General features: G+C 33.6%; 2 protein-coding genes across 3 annotated transcripts; one reads left to right on the forward strand and one right to left on the reverse strand.

Annotated features, from left to right (window-relative positions):
• The first annotated feature begins 334 nt into the window (after positions 1 to 334).
• On the forward strand, positions 335 to 21,901 carry LOC145270628 (uncharacterized). 2 transcript variants are annotated; one of them, XM_080126251.1, is made up of 3 exons: positions 335 to 743; positions 13,547 to 13,585; positions 21,118 to 21,901. In XM_080126251.1, exons 2-3 carry the CDS (start codon positions 13,549 to 13,551, stop codon positions 21,666 to 21,668), a joined length of 588 nt encoding a protein of 195 aa, XP_079982377.1. In that variant the 5' UTR covers positions 335 to 743; positions 13,547 to 13,548; the 3' UTR covers positions 21,669 to 21,901. The 2 variants fall into 2 exon arrangements, with proteins under 2 accessions (XP_079982377.1, XP_079982378.1); XM_080126252.1 differs by lacking the exon at positions 335 to 743 and adding an exon at positions 8,266 to 8,402.
• On the reverse strand, positions 11,074 to 11,667 carry LOC145270181 (uncharacterized). The gene has a single exon (XM_080125809.1). The coding sequence runs from the start codon at positions 11,665 to 11,667 to the stop codon at positions 11,074 to 11,076; it is 594 nt and encodes a 197-aa protein (XP_079981935.1).
• Positions 21,902 to 22,754: the final 853 nt, after the last annotated feature.

Raw genomic sequence — 22,754 nt, forward strand, 5'->3', positions numbered from 1 at the left:
CTTGGACCATGATTCCACGCGAGTGTATAAAAGACCAAATTTAGCCTCAAAAAGGCCAATCTGGCAGTGGCAAGCTTTAGAAAGGCAGTCTCGATTGTTGTACATATTTTAGTCTAATAAAAAATATTGAAAAAATAATAAAAATTAATTTTTTTCTGGTTTTATTTCAGCCTTAGGGTCTAATAATATGTTTTATATAAAATAAATAATTTTTATAAATTTCTGTCTGTCAAATAATTTACGCTGCTAAATTACACATTTGCCCTGAAACAACAAGAAAAAAGTAAAAAAAAAATTTTTTTTAATTTTTTAAGTGAAAACTGTGGAATTTAGAGGGGGGGGGCACTCTCGATAATGTCCGCCCAATGACGAGTTGCCTTTTGGCCAAGTATCTGTTCTTCAGATGCGGCACTTCCATATCCTGTTCTCTTTCGGTGGAGGAGAAATCCTTCACGACTGAGACAATTTTTATTTTTGTACCTTTTCTCCACGTTAAAAAACGACCCTGGTGTGTAACTCTGTCCCGTGGGGAGGCACCGCGAAATATCAAGCTGAGAATTTGCAAGAATTTTTCTTTGTTTTCATAGGAAAAAAATTAGTTTCAGTTTTTGACATGACGTCACTATGAAATTGAAACTGTTCGTCCGTTTTTCGCTTTTGAAAGGCAACGTCGTCGTTGTATCGGATTAGAAAATTCGCTGCGCTTTCATCCGTTCAATCTAACTATTTATTTACTTACCAAAGTAAGTACTTTTGGGGCGGACCTGAAGGTGCACCCCCCCTCTTCTCTATTTTTATTTTTTTTATTTTAGTCTTCTTTTGAATTTTTTTTTTTTTTTTTTTTCAGCGTATTATTATCGAATGGACCACTAATCTACCAGATTATCAAAAAAAAAAAAAAAATGAAATGAAAAAAAAATTCAAAGTTAAAACTTGCGGAGTAAGTTTTGGCAGATTTGCCGTTTAGTTGTACAAATAGCCTCGAACCGCATTATCACAAAAAGGGGCACGTTGGGTCGACACTGGTATATAGCGAGCGCTTAATTAAAAAAAACAAAAACAAAAAACGTTTATTTATATTTACGTAATTATTGAAAATGGAATCCCTATGATTCAAATTTAGGTACTTGAACGTTTGGGTATTACCGACCACTCGGCATTCACCTTTAATTTGTCGTCTTTTATAGGTTTTCGGATACGCTGAGAACAAATATCGCATTTATTTTTTGCGAAAACAAGTAGTTATCCATATTTGAAGACATTCAGTATCCAACGTAATCAGTATTCTGGCTCTTTTTGGCGTTTTTTCCTAAATGGGAACAAGGTGGCCGCCAGCAAAAACAATAGTGATTCCATCCAGTATCCAACGTCTCACTTTTATCGACTTTTTTGTTTTTTTAATAGCATTTTCTTTTTAAATGACGACGTTTTACTGTTTCTGTCTCACTTTTATCGACTTTTTCTTTTCATTTAAAAAATATTTAAATATAAAAAAAATTTTTTTACTATTTTCTTGTTCTCTTTCGGTGGAGGAGAAATCCTTCACGACTGAGACAATTTTTATTTTTGTACCTTTTCTCCACGTTAAAAAACGACCCTGGTGTCTAACTCTGTCCCGTGGGGAGGCATAGTAAATAGGTACTAATAAATGCGTAGTAATTTCATTTATTTCAATATTCATAAACAATAAAACTTATTAAAAAAAAGTCGATAAAAATTCATGATCGTTTAGTTACTATGGCAACTAAAACATGTTATTTGCGCATGCGTAGGGAGAGGGAGAACTCAGTTTGGTACTGGTCGCGGTAAGAGTTCCCTGCCGAACACCCTGAAAAAACAATGACTTCTCCCCACGCATGCGCAAAGGACATGTTTTAGTTGCCATAGTAACAAAACGATCCTTAATTTTTATTGGCATTGTTTCACTGTTTATGAATATTGAAATAAAATACATTACTACACATTTATTAATAATATCTCACTTTTAATCACTTTTATCGACTTTTTAAAAACTTTTAATAGCATTTTCTTTTTAAATCACAACGTTAATGTTTATGAATATTGAAATAAAATACATTACTACACATTTATTAATAATATCTCACTTTTAATCACTTTTATCGACTTTTTAAAACTTTTTTTTACTTTATAATAGCATTTTCTTTTTAAATGACAACGTTAATGTTTATGAATATTGAAATAAAATACATTACTACACATTTATTAATATCTTCTTTTTTTTTTTTACTGTTTTACTGTTTGTGTCACTTCTATCGACTTTTTCTTTTCTAACTCGCTCAATATATGTTACCGTGACATAGGTTGACATATATTCGGCGGGTTTTTAATAATATTTTGTATAGTTTTTTATTTATAACACCTTTTCCCAAACTTACCGTGTTAGAGAGAATCAGACGCCATCTTGAATTTTCGAATACATCGGTAAACATTCAAAAACATTATTTCAATATTCAATATAAGAATAATTTCAATATTTCATATATATAATATTTCAATATAAGAAAAGAAAAAGTCGATAAAAGTGACACATAAACAGTAAAAAAAAGAAGATATTAATAAATGTGTCGTAATGTATTTTATTTCAATATTCATAAACATTAACGTTGTCATTTAAAAAGAAAATGCTATTATAAAGTAAAAAAAAAAAGTTTAAAAAAGTCGATAAAAGTGATTAAAAGTGAGATATTATTAATAAATGTGTAGTAATGTATTTTATTTCAATATTCATAAACATTAACGTTGTCATTTAAAAAGAAAATGCTATTAAAAAGTTTTAAAAAAGTTTTAAAAAAGTCGATAAAAGTGATTAAAAGTGAGATATTATTAATAAATGTGTAGTAATGTATTTTATTTCAATATTCATAAACAGTAAAACAATGTCGATAAAAAATAAGGATCGTTTTGTTACTATGGCAACTAAAACATGTCCTTTGCGCATGCGTGGGGAGAAGTCATTGTTTTTTATGGTGTTCGGCAGGGAACTAAAACCGCTACCAGTACCGATGAATGCGATATTCGTTCTCAGTGTACCCGAAAATTTATAAAAGTCGACAACTTAAAGGTGAATGCCGAGGGGTCGGTAAACTAAAAAAAATGCCCAAACATTTGCGTAGGGGCCACACTCTTCATCAAGTACCCAAATTTAATTTAAATTAATCATGCTGTTTAACAAATTAAATAAAAAAAGGGGTGTATATTACTGTACACATAGATTCGAAAAAGTTGTCAAAAAACAAATATATAACAAATAAATGTTATCAAAGGCAAGATAAGTTACTTTTCTGCCAAACTGGATACATTTTTTTGTGTTTTTATCCGATGTAACATATTTATTCAGCTCGAAAAACATGCAGTGTTTACCAATGTATTCGAAAATTTAAGATGGCGTCTCACACCCTCTTATATATCTTATATCTCACACCCTCGTATATTTTTTCCGTAAGTATGGAAAAAGGTGTTATAAATAAAAAACTATACAAAATACTATTAAAAACCCGCCGAATATATGTCAACCTATGTCACAGTAACATATATTGAGCGAGTTTTTAACAGTATTTTATCCGGTTTTTTATTTATAACATCTTTTCCCACACTTACCGTGTTAAAGAGAGAACAAGACGCCATCTTGAATGTTCCAATACATCGGTAAACACTGTATGGTTTTCGAGCTGAATAAACATGGTACATTGAATAAAAACACGAAAAATATATCCAGTTTGGTAGAAAAGTAACTTATCTTGCCTTTGATAACATTTATTTGTTATATATTTTTTTTTTGACAACTTTTTCGAATCTGTGTACCAGTGGCGGTTCGTGCCTGGAGCTGTGGAACTGCAGCAGTGCAGCAGCAGCACCCCCAATCATTTCTACTCAATATTATCGATACACGGTAAAAATAATACGTTTATTTTTTCCTTTCTATGTGATAATATATCATATTGATAATATATATATATATATATATATATATATATATATATATATATATATATATACATACATAATCCTGAAGCTTAATGTCGATAACTGTCCCCATATTCATATATATATATATATATATATATATATATATATATATATATATATATATATATATATATATATATATATATGCCAAATTGACTTTTTATATTCCAAATTGACTTTTTTTATATATATATTTTTTATATGCCAAATTGACTTTATATATATATATATATATATATATATATATATATATATATATATATATATATATATATATATATATATAGGCTCGGGTTTCGAATCCTGAGTTCGGATGTGTCTAACTGATGAGCCCAAATGAGGGCGAAACTGGAGTCTTGGACTTCCGGTTCTTTGACTGTCATGGCTCTTGTGAGCTGCGACGTTGTTTGGCTGTGGAATTTATTATATATATATATATATATATATATATATATATATATATATATTACATAAGTCCGACTCACTGTTCATGTTGTAAATGTCGACTTACATATGTTTTCAGGTATACTTAGATCGAATACACCCCCCCAACCTCCCCATGTTAAGAACGGCCTTCGAAAAAGACACCCCAACCTCCCCATGTTAAGAACGGCTTTCGGAATAGATACCCCCAATCTTGTCAACTATATGGGTTTTCGAGTATGCTGACAAGATTGGGGGCATCTATTCCGAAAGCCGTTCTTAACATGAGGAGGCTGGGGGTGTCAACTTGACGTGTCGAATGTGAACGATGAGTTGGATGTAATGTAAAAATATACCGAAATTTAAATTTCTGTTCCATTTTTAAAACAGCCGTAAAACAGCATTCTTCGCAAGTTTTACATCGAATGGACGCTAATCAATAGACACCTTCAAAAGTCGCCACAGAATTACCCCCCCCCCATCTGTAAAACGATGTAATTTTATTATAAATTAATATTATCAGTATAACTTTTGTACCATTTAAAGAAGGGCGAAATAAACTAATAATAATTTTATTTATTTACTTTTTTTTTGGGGGGGAGTACTTGTACGGTTTAATGAAGACATTTAAAAAATGAAAATATCGAAAAAAAAAAAAGTTTAAATTGTACGTATCCGTTATGGAATGAAGTTGTCCGAAAAAAAAAAAAGATTTCACTTAATTTCATCAAGTAGTTTTTTTGGGGTTTTTTTTTGTTTGTTTACAGTAATGATACTGAGCAAAAGGGGTAAAATCGTGGCCTTCGTTATAAAGATGGCCGGCCAGCTGAAAAGATGACGTCATCGTCGAGGTCCCAACAAGCAAGATATGTGGAACTCTTAGACTGTCGATAATGAACAGTAATTTTTACAGACAGCGTTACAAAACTTCAAAATTGGATTAAAATAAAGAAATAAAGAAAGAACACGATGATTTATACTGAAACTCATTTAATATTAATAATAAAAAATAATTTAAAAAAACACAAGTTATTTTTTTAAGTATATTATAAGCAATTGAATATTTCGTTGTATTACAAATTTTAAAGATTAGAATGCGTTCTTTAATTACTTATAAATTACATTTTAAAAAGTGAAGGAACACGATTCGATTTGAAATAAACTTGAAGTTTATTTAATATAATTAAATGAAAATTATGCATGTAAGATTATGAATATTTGAAGCAGAACACAAGCAAAACATTTGATATGAGTTAAGACAATAAACAAATATTAAAATTAAACTTTTTTTTTAATCAAAATGAATATTTTTTAATCAAAATGAACAATATTTTTTTTTTATCAAAATGAATATTTTTTTAATCAAAATGAATATTTTTTAATCAAAATGAATATTTTTTAATCAAAATGATTACTTTTTAATCAAAATGAATATTTTTTAATCAAAATGAACCACAATATTTTTTCAAAATCAAAAACAATATTTTTAATAAATCCATGAAATATTGCACAGTAAAAAAATAATTAACCTAAAGAAAAAATCATGTTTCTTATTTAAGATTATTTCACCACATAACAAAAATAACATGCAAAATCATTTTTTTATATCCATATTTTCAGTTTGTTAAAATACGTGGGTTTGTATTACTGTACACATAGATTCGAAAAAGTTATCAAAAAACTAATATATAACAAATAAATGTTATCAAAGGCAAGATAAGTTACTTTTCTACCAAACTGGATATATTTTTTGTGTTTTTATTCAATGTAACATGTTTATTCAGCTCGAAAAACATAGTGTTTACCGATGTATTCGAAAATTCCAGATGGCGTCTGATTCTCTCTTTAACACGGTAAGTTTGGGAAAAGGTGTTATAAATACAAAACCGGATAAAATACTGTTAGAAACTCGCTCACATATATGTTACCGTGACATAGGTTGACATATATTCGGCGGGTTTTTAATAGTATGTTGTATAGTTTTTTTTATATATAACACCTTATCCCAAACTTAACGTGTTAAAGAGAGAATCAGACGCCATCTTGAATTTTCGAATACATCGGTAAACACTGTATGTTTTTCGAGCTGAATAAATATGTTACATTGAATAAAAACACGAAAAATATTTGGTAGAAAAGTAACTTATCTTGCCTTTGATAACATTTATTTGTTATATATTTGTTTTTGACAACTTTTTCGAATCTATGTGTACAGTAATACAAACCCAATTACGTTAATGAAATGAAATGAAATGAAAAGACCGAGTGAACGCGTTTTTTTTAGTTGAGTTTCATATATATATATATATATATATATATATATATATATATATATATATATATATATATATATATATATATATAAGTATTTTTAAATTTTATCTTTCTAGCTTTAAAAAAAAGTTTAAAAATTTTATCAGCCGGCACAATTTATTTTTAAATATTGAAAAATTTCAGGAAAATTAATTTTTGCTAGATTTTTAAAACACGTGTGTCAACAGCTTTAAAAAATCGTGTTTTAAAGAGTCGATGTTGTCTCGCATTTTCATTAGTTTTGTATGCTGTAAAAAAATTTTTTTTAATATTAGCAATTTATTTGAAGCTTCTTCTTTTGAATGGTAGAACATTTAGGATGATAATATTGAATTAAATTATAGTTACATCGTGTTAAATACAGGGGGGGAGCACGTTAAAACTTACTTTGCTGAATGGAGATGGTGTAAAATCTTTTTTTTTTTTTACTGCATTATAATTCTTAATCTTTCGGAAATGAAAATACTGTCACTTTTTGGTCCTTTACGATAATTTCCTCAGCAATTTGGAACGATGCACCGTGAAGGCATTTTAATAAAAAAAGAAATATTACACTGACTTCAACACGTTACGAGTGCCTACCGGTGACTACCGGTGTCACCGGTAAGGACTATCCGTGATGACGTCAGCAGATTAAATTATTTTTGCCCACCGGCCATCTTGTCTTTTAAGACGGTCTTGGTAAAATCCCTTGAGAGCGTATTGTGGTTATATGAGAAAATAAAACTGTATACGCATTATAAATGTTTCTTTTCTGTGTCTTATGTTATACATTAGAACATTAGGGGTCATTTTGAGTTAAAAGTTTATTTACTGCACCCATCTGAACTAGAGAAAAATCATGATTTAAATGTAATAGGTAAAACGATGTGATTTTATTATAAATTAATATTATCAATATAATTTTTGTACCATTTAAAAGAAGAAGGGCAAAATAAACCAGTAATAATTTTTTTTAAATTTTTTCATCGAACGAAAATAATGAAATTGCGAGACGAAATATAATTGGCGCTTTAAAATAACGTTCCATGAAGTAGACATTCCGAACGTGAAAACATACCCGTATTTAATAAATCTAGCAAAAATCAACTAAGAGTCAGATTTTCGTGAAATTTTCCATACTTATCCATTTTAGAATGAAATTACATATGAAATGCAGTTTCTGTAAAATATACGAGGGGAAATATTTTGTTAGTGCGTGCCCCCCCTCCCTATTTATTTTTTCGAAATTCGAACAAAATATATTTAAATCTATCGAAATTTCTATTTATTATGAAATAAAAGAGTTCAAATAAATAAAACATATTTTTTTTTTAACAATTTAAATACACGTGAAATGATAAAAGAAGAATGCCTTTCGTAAAGGTTTTATCAGCTTAACACGTGTTTATATACACGTGTTTGGCAAAATCAATATGGCGGAATCCTTAGTTCCGGCCAAGGGGAATAACTATGATTTATTTCCTGAAGAGTTACAGTAATTTATTATAACATTTTTCCCTTCAACAATAATTAAGTATGGAATTACAGAAGTTAAATTTAGTCTGTTCAGTACTAGGTTAAAAAGTCCTTATATTTACTTGGAAATCGCCGCATTCTGGACGATCTCCGCACTGACTCACAGGGATTTTTGTTCTCAGCATCCACATTGTGGCTAGTATGGATATGTTCAGGATCAGGTAAGGGATTCTTCTCCTCCACGTCGATATTGTTTTCGTCAGGTGGCGGTTCTTTACGGGCTTCAGGGCTTGCAGTATTGTTTTCATCATGTTCGTCTTCTTGGTTTGAAGAGTTAGGGGCCAGGTCTCGCACATTGACAGTAGTTTCCGCACCAGAGGGTAGTCGTACATGAGCATAGTAGGGGTTGATGTCTAATAAGGTAGCAAGGGTTACTGGAGGGTCGAGCTTACTAGACTTAGTATGGTTTCTGACATATACTGGGCCTGGTTTCGCCCAAGTGGGAACAGAAGTTCCGGAGGAAGATCTACGACTATATTTGAACATTCTCTCATGAGTAGTCGTATTGGTGGCAGTGCATAGTAACGACCTGATTGAATGGAGAGCATTTGGTAGTATATCTTCCCAATGAGGCAGTTTCATGTTGCTAGAATGTAAGGTCGTTTGGATGGCCTTACATAAAGTTCCATTGAGCTTCTCAACTTGCCCGTTACCCTCAGGGTGATACCTACTTGTTTTAGAGGTGGCGATACCTTTGCCACGTAAGTAATCTTTGATTTCTCCTGCAAGGAAGTCGGCAGCCCGGTCAGTGTGTATCATATCGGGCATGCCAAAAATAGCAAATAGTTGGTTTAGACAATGGATCACGGTTTTACTAGTGATATCCTTACAGGGGAAGGCAAAGAGAAAGCAAGTATATTCATCAACTATGGTGAGTAAGTATTTGTTACTATGCACAGAAGTAGGTAAAGGGCCTTTAAAGTCGATGTTTAGTCGCTGGAAAGGTAGTATAGCCTGTATGAGTGTTCCTTTGTTACAACTGGCAAATTTAGGTTTCACATACTGACAGGAGGGGCATGAGTCTGTTATGTTTTTAATTTGTTCTAAAGAGAAAGGAAGGTTTCTTGTCCGGATGAAGTGGCTGAGTCGCGTGACTCCAGGATGGCATAGTGTAGCATGCAAGTCGCGGAGGTCTTGCAAAGTGTGCGTTAATGCAGAGATGCGAGAAAACGTATCAGCAGCTGTATTTTCCGTTCCTGGGCGGTAAGTAATGCTGAATTTGAATTGTGATAGTTCGATCCGCCAACGACATATCTTATCATTTTTAATTTTTGATTTTCTCTTATTATCGAACATAAAACTGACGCTCTTTTGATCTGTAATAACTTTGAAATGTCTCCCGAGTAAGAAGTGTCGCCACTTTCGAAGAGCTTCGACAATCGCAGCAGCTTCCTTTTCGACCGCGTGATGTCTAATCTCGTTCGGGCTTAGTGTCCGAGAAAAGAATGCAACGGGTCTACCCTGTTGGTTCAGCGTAGCAGCAATGCAGTATTTACTGGCATCAGTTTCCACTACAAATTCTTTGTCCGGATCAACAGTTATAAGGGTGGCATTACTTAAGTCAGTCTTCAGCGTCTGAAAAGAATTTAGAATAGACGGGATAGTGGAAACTCCCTGTTATGGTTCAGCGGCAGTATCTTATCAGAAAAATTTCGAATGAATTTACTAAAGTAAGAGAACATACCAATTATTCGTTTTTGCGACTGTAAATTTAGAGGCGGTGGCATTTCAAGGAGTGGTTTTAGCCTCAGGTAATCAGGAGTAATTTGGTTGTTCTGGATTGTGTACCCAAGAAGTGTGATAGAAGTAGTAGAAATGATGCTCTTACTTTGGTTGAGTGTGATGTTGCATTTTTTTGCTACATTATAAAACCTTTGAAGGTTGTAATCATGTTCTTGTTGATCCTTTCCGCATATCGTGACATTGTCTACATACACAAAAGTATCTGTTAATTTTTCTCTTTCTACAATGCCATCGATGCATCTTTGAAAGGCACTCACTCCGTTAATGACTCCAAAAGGGATACGAGTAAATTGGTAAAGTTTTCCATTTACTTCGAATGCTGTGTATTTCCAATCGGCGTGACTAATTGGGATTTGATGGTAAGCAGACTTCAGGTCAAGTGTTGTAAAAACGTTGTATCGAGCTATGTCATCAATCATTTTAGTAATGTTAGGCATGGGATGGGCATCTAGTTCTGTAAATCTATTTATGGTGTTGCTGTAGTCGACCACCATTCTTTTTTTTTATTCTCGTTAGAGGTCACTAAAACTTGGGCTCGCCAAGGAGATATAGAGGGCTCTATTATGCCTTCCCTCAGCATTCTGGCGGTTTCTCTTTAATAAAAATGTTGTCAGTGAATGAGTGACGACGAGATTTGGTGGCAATAGGGGTCGTCCGAGTAGAAAGATGAGAGAAGAGAGGAGGAGGAGAAATTTTGATACATGGAAAACTGTTACTCTTACCCATCGCTCCAATAACAAGTTCTTCCCTGGGACCGTCGAATTTCAATGTCACAGTTTTATATTGTTTTAGAAGGTCTTTTCCGACAATCATATCCGTGAACAGGTCCTTAATTACTTCCACCGTCATGGCGTGGTGGTTTTTACCGTTTAGAGAGATGTCAACAACAGTTTCGCGAATGATTTTAGCATGATGATTTGGGTCCGCCAATGCTACGGTTTTCAGTTTGGGGATAACAAAAAGTTTCAGCTTTCTTGCTGTATTTTTGCTAATGAACGTCCCCACGCTGCCGGAGTCTACCATAGCATTTACTACCTGCACATTTATTTCGCATTTGGTGTAGGTAATGTCTTTGGCACCCGTTCCTAGTCAGGAGAGATTGGGTGGGGGGAAGTCCGGGTCGTACAACACAGCAGGGTGGTAATCGAAGCTGGCCGTATGCTTCTCCGCTGTTTCTAGGGACCTAGCCGCTGTAAATGTCTCTTGTAGCGTCGAGAAAGGTTTTTCAAGTAGGCGCTGACGGATAGACGAAGACGAGATGCCGCTAATGAACGTGTCCCGTATATATTGTTTTTTGTTTTCCTCGGCACTTACCGCTTGAAATTCGCAAGATTTAGCGAATACTTCCAATTGTTGCATGAACTCGTCGATGGTTTGTGTCGGTTTCTGTTTACTTGTCAGGAGTTGATGTCTGTTAAATACAATGTTTGTTGGTTTCATATAAATAGCGTCTAGTGTTTCTATGGCGCTGTTGTAATCCGTGGCGTCGCTTATAATTTCGAAAATTGTCGCCGAGACAGAATTGATCAAAGCGAAAAGATTTTGCGCATTGTTTTCGATTTGGCCGTTATTTAACGTGCGTAGATAGTATTCGAATGTTAACTTCCAATGTTTGTATATTTTTTCCGAATTCGGAGCAGTTGGTTCTGTGTTAAATCTGTCTGGCCGCAGTAATTTGTCCATTTTTTTTTTTTTTTTTTTTAAGCTGATAAAATTGAAATGATAAAAGAAGAATGAATAAGAATCCCTTTCGTAAAGGTTTTATCAGCTTAAAATATATACACGTGTTTGGCAAAATCAATATGGCGGAATCCTTAGTTCCGGCCAAGATAAATAACTATGATTCATTTCCTGAAGAGTTACAGTAATTTATTATAACAACACGTATTGAACAAAAACTTACATTGAAGTTGCAATTAAAAATGATATAAATTTAATATTATTATGTTTTTTTTTAATAGTGTTTTCGAATTGAATTGCCAAGAAAAAGAAACTTCCTAAAAATTAATTAATTTTTAAAAGATTAGAACGATTAAGATTCCATTATTTCAAAATGTTCCGTTACAACATAGATTTTTAATTAATTGTGTTTAAATTTTTTTTTTGCAGTCTAATTCAAGGAATTCCCAAAAGATTGCAGGCTGTCAAATTGTAGAATGGCTATGCTACTAAATATTAACTAGTTCATGGTGTTCCTGTTGTATTTGTGTTGCATTAATGTTCTAAAGTTACATTTAAATAACAATTTTCCATTGTGCGGACTTTCTTTTTGCCTCCTCAATTTGAAGTTATTTTTTAAAATTAACATGAACACTAGAATATTTCAATTAAAAGTCAAATATGAACAGATTAAATTATAGAGGAATAAAAGGCGAATCAAATGAGGTACAGTTTGTTTAAACAGTTGCATTAAATTTAGCTTAAATTTGCAGTTTTTGAAAACAATTACAAGTGTGGACTTTCTTTTTGCTGCCTGTGTGTGTGTATATATATATATCAGGTCATGTCATATGCTACTGGTACCATGTAACCCAGTACTACCTGCCTCATGGTCGGATCACTGGCGACTAAACTGGTTCCCCCACCAGACTTGTTTGGTGAGGAGGGCGGCTAGTCTCCCTGAAGGATTAAAAACAAGACCTTCCAAAGGGTGAATGAACTCTTTTTCTGGGTCAACGGCCAACTAGCACCGTGTATATTTGTGTGTGTGTATATGTGTATTGGGGTGGAGAGGGCTCCCATAAGCCGTGGTGAAGGCAACCTTTCTAGGAGAAGCAAATCTCTAATTTAAAAAACCATAAAGCGTGAGACCAGTACCCGCATTAAGCTGGTCTGCAGTTTAATTTGTTGCTGGCTATCTTGCTCTTGCTTGTTGCTGGATCTCAACATTTTGAACCGAGAGAGTGACTTAGCTGTCGTACAAAGCTAAGACTCTGTAACATCGTCTTTGTATAGATACGCCCTCAGGCATTTGGGCTCATGGATTTTAAATGTCTGAGGGAGTGACACTCGTCTGACAAGACGTTGCAATCATCATATATATATACACCGTCAATATCTGTAACAGACTCTCTGGTCATGAATAAGTAACTTCAGTCATCATGACAATGAAATTTACAATGTCCTCTAATCGATTCACGTGGAATAAAAAAATAGGAGGCATTAAATTCCTCATGCTACTGATAACTAAAACAAAACACTTGAATACAAGACTCAAGAGTCACAACTTTTCACAGCTAAAATTACTCGAGCATAATGGTTAATGATAGACTGTCTGTTGTATGATGCAGAATACTATGAGAGAATTGGAAATGATGAATGGAATTTCGTGAAATGGAAAAGTGTTTATTGAGATTAGATTTAGACGATGACCATGTTGTAGCTCCCAGGGAAGAAATCTTGCTATTATGAAGAACCCTAAGTGTTAAGTGATTTTTTTTCATTAGGTCAACATTAACTGGAAAAAAGAAGGGAGAGGACAGACAGAAAAAAAATTTCTTTTTTTATATATGAATTGTAAATTTTGTTTTCGACTTCATAACTGAATCTTTTGATATTTCAGAAATGTCTCTAATGAACGCTTCTCGGATTCCACCACCATGTAAGTTTTTTTATTTTATTTCTAATTTTATCATGCCAAAAACTAATTTTATCATGCCAAAAACTAATTTTATCATGCCAAAAACTAATTTTATTATGCCAAAAACTAATTTTATTATGCCAAAAACTCATTTTATCATGCCAAAAACTCATTTTATCATGCCAAAAACTAATTTTATCATGCCAAAAACTCATTTTATCATGCCAAAAACTCATTTTGTCATGCCAAAAACTCATTTTATCATGCTAAAAACTAATTTTATCATGCCAAAAACTAATTTTATCATGCCAAAAACTAATTTGTACTTGTGAGTAACTGTTTTTGTTTATTTTTGTTTTTTTAATTATTTTTTGTTTTCATATAATAAGAACTAATTTCAGGAGAAAACTACTCCAGAAAACCCTATCGGAAAATGTAAAAGTTTCACATAACTTTTAGTTAAAAACAAAACAAATAACAGTATAAAACATTAATTATCCGAACATTTATTGAATTAAAATAAAATTTTAAAAATTCTCATAAACACATAATAAAACATTAATTATTTGACCATTTTTTTAATGAAAAAAAATTTATAAAAATTCTAATAACAGAAAATATAACATTAATTATCTGACAATTTAATGAAAAAAAATAATAAAGAAAATTCTAACACAAACAATCTGAACATTTATTGAATTCAAATTTTCGCCCCAAACCGATTAACAGATTAACTATTTTGTGTGAGCTAAACAATGGCGATTCCACATTCCTTATTTCAATAACATTCCATATTTATTTTAACTTATGATTGGAATTCTCAATTTCAAATCTAGCTTTGCAAGTTCGAATCCTTGACTATCCTATTTCATATTTACATTTAACTAATTCCCTATTTTTTACTTACATGAAAAGGGGACAGCCCTTATATCATGTAACATAACATTAAATTTATATAGGAAAGTGATCCCCCACTTTTTGAAAAAGTAATTTTTCATATCATGAAAACTACTTATTTGCCCCAAATTTAAATGTGATATTCGTTTTCAGCACCATCGAAAACCATTAAAAGTCGTCATTTTCAAGTTTTTTGAGAAGTTGGAAAGAAACTTGACATTGACCATTTTTTTTCTAGGGGTTAAATGACGCTGGGTCACGTCGTAAAAATTGACCATTTTTAATTTAAGATATTAAATAAATTATGAAAAAAAATCTGTTTTGCAGGCAATTAAACATACTTGCTATGGTATAATTATTATAATAAATCCTGGGCAACACCGATTAAATTTTATAAACAAAAAACAAAAAGAGCAGGGGAGGATGGCTTTTGTTCACATGTGTCTCTGACTAACTCTGCCCTCGTGAGGATGCAAGTAAATAAGGACATTAGTTTTAATTATTTTTCTCCTACAAAAATAAAAGGTTACTTAAAAATTAAGAATAAGTGAAAAAAATTTTCTCCGAATTAAAAATAAAAATAATAATTCAGCTTAGAATAATATTTCGAAATGAAAACAAAAACAGGAAATATTTAATAACGTGCTCCGTTTAAAACAATTTTTTCAATTTAAGCTATCACAGTTATTTCCCCTTTTGGTTTTCTGGTTTTTGGTTTGAAAATAAAACGGTTTCAGATTTCAGATTAAATAAGTTTAATCAAATACAACTTGAAATTAAAATAAACTAAATGATTAAAAAATTTTTAATTAGTACAGTTGAAATAAAGCTATTATGTCGAGGTAATTATTTATGAATAAAAGATTTAATATCTCAAAGTGTTGTATCTGTTCCGGCAGATACTGCAAGCAAAGACCATATGTGGGAGCAATCCTACATATAAGACCTTGGTCAATGTAGGGGCAACCCTTCATACCAATTGTCACTATCCAGCTCCCCTACTCCCCGGGGAGTTGGTCCCCATTTCCCCTTCACTCCTCACTTTAAAAATCGGCCTTGTGCCTAATTTGCTCAGTGGGGGAGCAAATAAATACCTCAAAGTGTAGTATCTGTTCCGACAGATGCTGCAAGCTATGACTAGCAAAGACCATATGTGGGAGTAACCCCACATATCTGAACTTGGTCAGTGTAGGGATCACCCTACAGACCACAGTTACTATCCAGCTCCCATTTCCCACCTCTCTGGAGCTGGTCCCCCCTTCCCCCCCCTCTCTCTCTCCACATTAAAAAACGGCCTTGTGCCTAATTTGCTCAGTGGGGAAGCAAATAAATAAACTCCTTCGACATAAGGGTTTGCCCGGCCTTTTGGCTGCGATCAAAGTGTAGTATCTGTTCCGGCAGATGCTGCAAGCTATGACTAGCTATGACTAGCAAAGACCAGATGTGGGGGCAACCCCACATGCCTGACCATTAACCAGCTCCCATTTCCCACCTCTCGGGAGCTGGTCCCCTTTTTCCCTTCCCCCTCCCTTCACCCCTCACATTAAAAATCGGCCTTGTGCCTAATTTGCTCGGTGGGGGAGCAAATAAATACCATCTGTTCCGGCAGATACTGCAAGCAAAGACCATATGTGGGGGCGACCCCACATATAAGACCTTGGTCAATGTAGGAGCAACTCTTCATACCAATTGTCACTATCCATCTCCTCTACTCCCCGGGGAGTTGGTCCCCATTTCCCCTTCACTCCTCACATTAAAAATCGGCCTTGTGCCTAATTTGCTCAGTGGAGGAGCAAATAAATACCATCTGTTCCGACAGATGCTGCAAGCTATGACTAGCTATGACTAGCAAAGACCATATGTAGGGGTAACCCCACATATCTGAACTTGGTCAAGGTAGGGATCACCCTACAGACCACAGTTACTATCCAGCTCCCATTTCCCACCTCTCGGGAGCTGGTCCCCCCTCCCTCTCTCTCCACATTAAAAAACGGCCTTGTGCCTAATTTGCTCAGTGGGGAAGCAAATAAATCCCGTCTCCTTTGACAGAAGTATCCTAAAATAGGCATTAGTATTTCTTGACCAGGAGAGGTGTACACACACATGTCCTTTATATTTATTTGGTGATTGGGAGTTGTACACACACACACACACACACACCCACACACACGAATGCTACTACTTATATATATATATACCAGCGGGGGGGGGTACCCGGCGATGCCCGGGTGTCTTGAGGTAAATCAAAACTTCGGGGTGGGGGGTTAAATAATAAAAAAATGAAATAATAATAATAAAATGTTTTGGTTGGTGAGTATGAGAATCGAACCCGTACCCTTGAGTTGGAAATTAATGTGTGAAAAAAAAAAACGTGCGATGTTACCACCGCGACATACAGCGTAGATGTGTTTGAATTTATTTATTTAACGATAACTATAAAAACAAGCGTGTGTAATAAAAGTTAACTTTGCTGCCTCCATTTGACCTAATTAAGAAGGTCAAATAGAAGTCACGCAGTGTAAGCGTCTGTTCCCGGCGCATTGCCGCGAACACGTCCGTTTGAGTTTAGTTTCATTTTATTTATACTAAAAAGCCCAATCAACACGCGAGAAGCCAAAATAACAATAATTTTGTAAAAATCGACGTAAATAAATCTATACGCTACGCGCTTTCCTAATTCCTAGATATTATGATATAGGACCCATATACACAGTTTAAAGCGATAGTAACGACCCCGGGAGCGCATGCAAAAGAAGCCTTTTGAAGACATACACGAAATGATCACACACATTTTGCCTTTTATATATATATAGATGTATCTTGGGTGTTATAATTGTTTCATAACCATTCAGACAAGCTTAAACGTTATCTCATTAAAAGATATTCCAAAATGGCTTATCTTCAGACACAAAATTCAAATGTAATACATATACAGGGTGTCCCAAAAGAAGCTGATAGTTAAAAAAAATTCATAACTTTCTTAATTTTTTATATATTTCTTTTATTTTTCCAGATCATCTAGAGTAACCCTTCCAAGGTCATCATGAGTCGTTACACTACCGAGGAGCGGATATTTATCGTAGAATCGTACTTTCGGTTGAATGAGTCAATATCAGAAACTCAAAGAGAATTTTGATGAAACTTCAACACAAGAAATTCCCCTACTCCCAATGCAATAAAAGCTATGGTGGCTCGATTTCATGAGCAAGGGTCTGCATGTGACCTCCCTAAATCTGGTAGACCCCGTACGACAAGAAGTGATGAAAATCGTCAGAGATTAGCAGAGAGTGTGGCTGAGGATCCATCCACATCAGTAAGAAGGAGATCAAGTCAAATTGGGGTCTCTCGATCAATGTGGTTCCAGCAGGACGATGCAACGGCGCATACAGCATGAGAAACATTAAATCTGCTCCAGGACATATTCGGCAACCGAGTAATTTCTTGTGGCGGCGAAATAAATTAGCCACCCCGCTTGCCAGATCTCACATGTGCAGATTTCTTCCTTTGGGGTTACCTCAAAGAGCGGGTATACGCAAACAAACCAGCCACAATAAATGGTAATCTCCAAAAATACCGTTAGGGCTTACAACATGGCCGCCAGAAGAGTCAACAAAAAACTGCGAATAAAATATATAAAACTCGTAATTTCTGTTTTTAAAGTGGGTTGTCAATTTTCTTTATGAAATATACTTCCAAAATAAAAACAATGTTTACAAAATGTCTACGAACGTGCGTAGACATTTTGTAAACATTGTTTTTAAAAAATAAAAAATAATACTTCTATTATGTTTTAAACGACTTAGGCTTTGGATCGGTTCATACGAAACAGTCGGGATGGGCTGGTTGGCTACATTGAAAGTTACTGTCTCTGCCATTTTTCCTTTTCGGAGGGACAGGATCCTGGATTTTTTTTATTGGTTTGAGCCTCATTCCAGCGGCCGCAACAGCCATATATAAGTCCTCGTCCTATTTTGTTGGGTGTGAATGTTCTAAAAATATATAACTTGAAGATTCATCGTACAGTATGGTGTGGAGTAACGGCGGATGAGGTAATCGGAATTGGTAGACATTTGAGTAAAAGCATTTTTCATAAGTAAAATTAGACCTTGTGAAAAACATACCCTTGATTAAGTTGTGTAAATAAAATTAGAATATGTAGACTATGATATCTTGCTATAACTCAAAGAATCACGGAGAGGCTTATCTACCTAGATATGAAAATTGGTAAGCATAACTTAAATATTGAAAAAGTTCATCAAATTTAGAATCCGTCAGCTTCTTTTGGGACACCCTGTGTAAAGCACGTATTGTTTATTACTAGAAGTTTCGGCTGGCTTTGCTCGGCCCCATGTACTGTTCATAAGGTTATGTGCATATGTATATGTTAAAAAGTGTGAATATGTAAAGTAATGTCTTTCTGTATAATAGTTCTCCTTAACTACCATAGAGAAAAGACAGATAGACATTTTCACTTTTATAGATATACTAGCATGGGTTCCCAGCGTTGCCCAGGTATTTGGAGGTGTATGTTGAGCAAAAAAAAAAAAAACGATCAATTTTTTTAAACTTTGACCCCTATTATGACCCCTTAAAATTTATTGTTTAGGGCTCAAACCAATTTATCAAGTTAGATCCATGTCCAAGGAACCTATATCTAAAATTTCAAGTGTGTAGATCCAAAATTGGCGGAGGAGTTTGGTAGAGTTCTCAAAGGTCAAATCGTTGAACTTTGACCTCTTAATCGCCAAATTTCTGGCCGAAAGCCAATCACATCGGTTTTTTTTTTCTTTTTTTTTTTACACGGAGGTCACCACTTATGAAGGCCCGGAAGCCACTCAGGGATAAGGGTTATTGCAAGTACAGTACGTTAGTGTGGAGATTTGATGAAGTGTTTACTTCAGGGAGCGGTTCATTAGGAATTTGTTTACGTTGGACTTGTAGACATCCACGTTGTAGTCAGGTGGGAAGCAGGCAGACGGAACAGAGTTTCACAGGCATGCAGTTCTAAGAAAGAAGCTTTGTTCATGGAATCCGCGTTTTGATTTAGGCACAAATAAAGAGTGGGGGAAATTTTTCACAGTGGATTCAGCTAGACGGGTGTTTTTCATGAAAGATTGGCGAGGGGGGACCAGAGATTGCAGTTCGGACGAGCACCTGCCATGGAAATAACGATAAAACAAGGATAGGCTCGCAACGTCTCTTCTGTGGGAGAGAAATTGCAGGGTAGAGAAAAGGGCATCCCCCACTAAGCCACAAAGTCTATTTTGTACTCTGTCAAGGCAGGATAGGCTGTTTTTAGCAGCTCCTGCTCAGATATGGCAGAAGTATTCCATCCTTGGATGTACTTTTCCCAAATCTCAATACCCTGTATATCAAATTTTGAGTCTCTAAACTAAAAATTGACAGAGTTATTGCATAGGAAAATGTACACACACAGACACACAGACATTTTCACTTTTATAGATAGATAGACAGATTGGTGCAATATATAGTAATGATTAAAAAAGTATTTAAAAAAAGACTCATGCGCCACCATCGAGAATCGAAACCAAAACGTTCAGCTCACAATTTATTTTGCTTCTGCCGTCAATGACTGGACTATGAAAACATGTTTACTGCAAGGCTAAAAATTAAAACACGAACCAATAGCTACTACGTTATGCATTCGTAATGCTGGCGTTTGACCTTCACCTGGCAAATTTAATTTTTTTACATTTTCACACTTTTGCACCAAATTTTTCCGGGCTAAAACCTAAATATCAAGTTTTGCATGGATTCAAATACCTTATATATGAAGTTTCATGTCTGTAGACCAAAAACTCTAAGAAGAGTTTGGTAGGCAAAATTTGTTTAACAAAAATATATACGTATACATAAATATATATGGAAACAATTTTGTGTTTACTATAAACTTTTTTCGCAAATACTATGCAAGTATAAATCATGTAGAATATCTGCATGAATATAATTACATGTAAGAGTTAACTAAAGATGATTATCCCATAAGAAAAGCGAATAAACTAATAGGGAATTAATTAAAATGAATGTTTAAATGAATATGCAAATTAGCTAGATCTTTTGCTAGTGAATGCAATTTTACAACCCATATATAACAAAATTGTATTTTCTTTTTAAATAAATAGAAAAGAAAGTTTTTAATATGAATATCAATACACACAAAAGAAAAACGAATTTATAAGAGTGTACATTTACAAGCAATGTAACTCAACTCATTGTCTTTCATTTTCTTGGTTTTTATCATATATATAAATTTTGAGCTACCGCATATCACATCTTTGAAAAATCTTAACCATTGTCTAATCTTGAGGTTTACAAAGAAACACACCTTATATATGAAGTTTCTTGCCTGTAGATCAAAAACTCTAGGAGGAGTTTGGTAGGCAAAATGTGTTAAACAAAAATATATATGCATACATTCATGTCAATAACATAGAGAAAGAAAATAAAAATGGGCTAGTCCAAATCAAACATCGATATCAGACAGATTACTATTGGGGTCTGACTGTGAAAGTCCGACAAGATAATGCTGTGTGTTAAAGTGTTGTTAAACTTGATAGAATTGTCTCCCCTTTGTTTTGGTCCCACTGAGGCGCCAACTGATCTTTCTTTTTTTTTTTTTTTTGCTGTATTTTCAGTGGGGCAGTTGCAGAAAGGGTGTATGGTGTTTGGCTACGTGTCTGTAACTGACAAAATGCAGTTCTTCAACACGAAAATTAGAGAACTGGAAGCTGATGGAAAAATACCAAATCTTGACGCCGAAGTCATATACACGATTTATCGTTGGAAACCAGCATTTTTGTCCCACGAATCCATAGTTGTGGGATTCTGTGGTAAATTCTTCACAATCGAGGTGCGCGTGATTGACAAAAGACTAATTCTCTACACAACAGCTGTTGACGCCGATGTGAATAAGTTTAAATACTGTGCGAAGAAAATGGCGACAGGTTACGAACTGATATCCAATGCTGTCAATGTTTTCAAATCCATGGCTGGATATAATTTTGCTACTAACAACTGCCAAGACTTTGTGAACCTCTTCCTTAAGAGTATTGATTTGATTGACCAAGTTCAAGAGACGGACACACATTGGCTAGCAAAGATAGGTGCAATGGCCGCCGTTGGTCTAGGAGCTGCTGCTCTCGTTGGCTTTTCTCTTAAAAGCCCACCCCAAAAAAACAAAAAGTAATTGACTACAGTAACTAAATATGAACTAATCAACGTTTGTTTCCCTAAGGTTTTCTTTGGAAATATTTTACTAACACAAAATACATGCAAAAAATGCACTTTAGTGCTGAGATTGAGTTATGTTCGTTGAAAATTCTCGTTTAATTGCTCTGATTAACTATAATTTACAATTAATTACAAAAACAAATCATTTACAGTCACTATTTCAAAATTAAAAAATATTAGTACTCCTGATTTGTTTTTTTTTGTTTTTTTTGCGCTTGTGCTGGTACTTGCTGCTATTTTGAGTTGTTATATATATATATATATATATATATATATATATATATATATATATATATATATATATATATGGATAGATTGATAGATAGATGAATAGATAGATAGATGAATAGGTAGATAGATGAATAGATAGATAGATGAATAGATAGATAGATAGATAGATGAATAGATAGATAGATGAATAGATAGATAGATAGATGAATAGATAGATAGATAGATAGATAGATGAATAGATAGATAGATAGATAGATAGATAGATAGATGAATAGATAGATAGATGAATAGATAGATAGATGAATAGATAGATAGATAGATAGATAGATGAATAGATAGATGGATGGATAGATAGATGGATGGATAGATAGATGAATAGATAGATAGATGAATAGATAGATAGATGAATAGATAGATAGATGAATGGATAGACAGATGGATAGATAGATAGATGAATAGATAGATAGATGAATAGATAGATAGATGAATGGATAGACAGATGGATAGATAGATAGATGAATAGATAGATAGATGAATAGATAGATAGATAGATAGATGAATAGATAGATGAATAGATAGATGAATAGATAGATGGATAGATAGATAGATAAATAGATAGGTAAATAGATAGATAGATAAATAGATAGATAGATAGATAGATAGATAGATGAATAGATAGATAGATGAATAGATAGATAGATAGATAGATGAATAGATAGATGAATAGATAGATAGATGAATAGATAGGTAAATAGATAGATAGATGAATAGATAGATGAATAGATAGATGAATAGATAGATGAATAGATAG

This window comes from Euprymna scolopes, chromosome 46, assembly GCF_053919585.1.
Source record: "Euprymna scolopes isolate OS-2025 chromosome 46, ASM5391958v1, whole genome shotgun sequence".
NCBI lineage: Eukaryota > Metazoa > Mollusca > Cephalopoda > Sepiida > Sepiolidae > Euprymna > Euprymna scolopes.

What these genes read in the sequence shown, in the direction of transcription:
- LOC145270628 (XM_080126251.1), top strand. Translation starts at nt 13,549, where the DNA reads ATGTCTCTAATGAACGCTTCTCGGATTCCACCACCAT. An exon ending in TTCTCGGATTCCACCACCAT is followed by an intron (nt 13,586 to 21,117) that starts GTAAGTTTTTTT and finishes CTGTATTTTCAG; the next exon opens with TGGGGCAGTTGCAGAAAGGG.
- LOC145270181 (XM_080125809.1), bottom strand. Translation starts at nt 11,667, where the DNA reads ATGGACAAATTACTGCGGCCAGACAGATTTAACACAGAACCAACTGCT.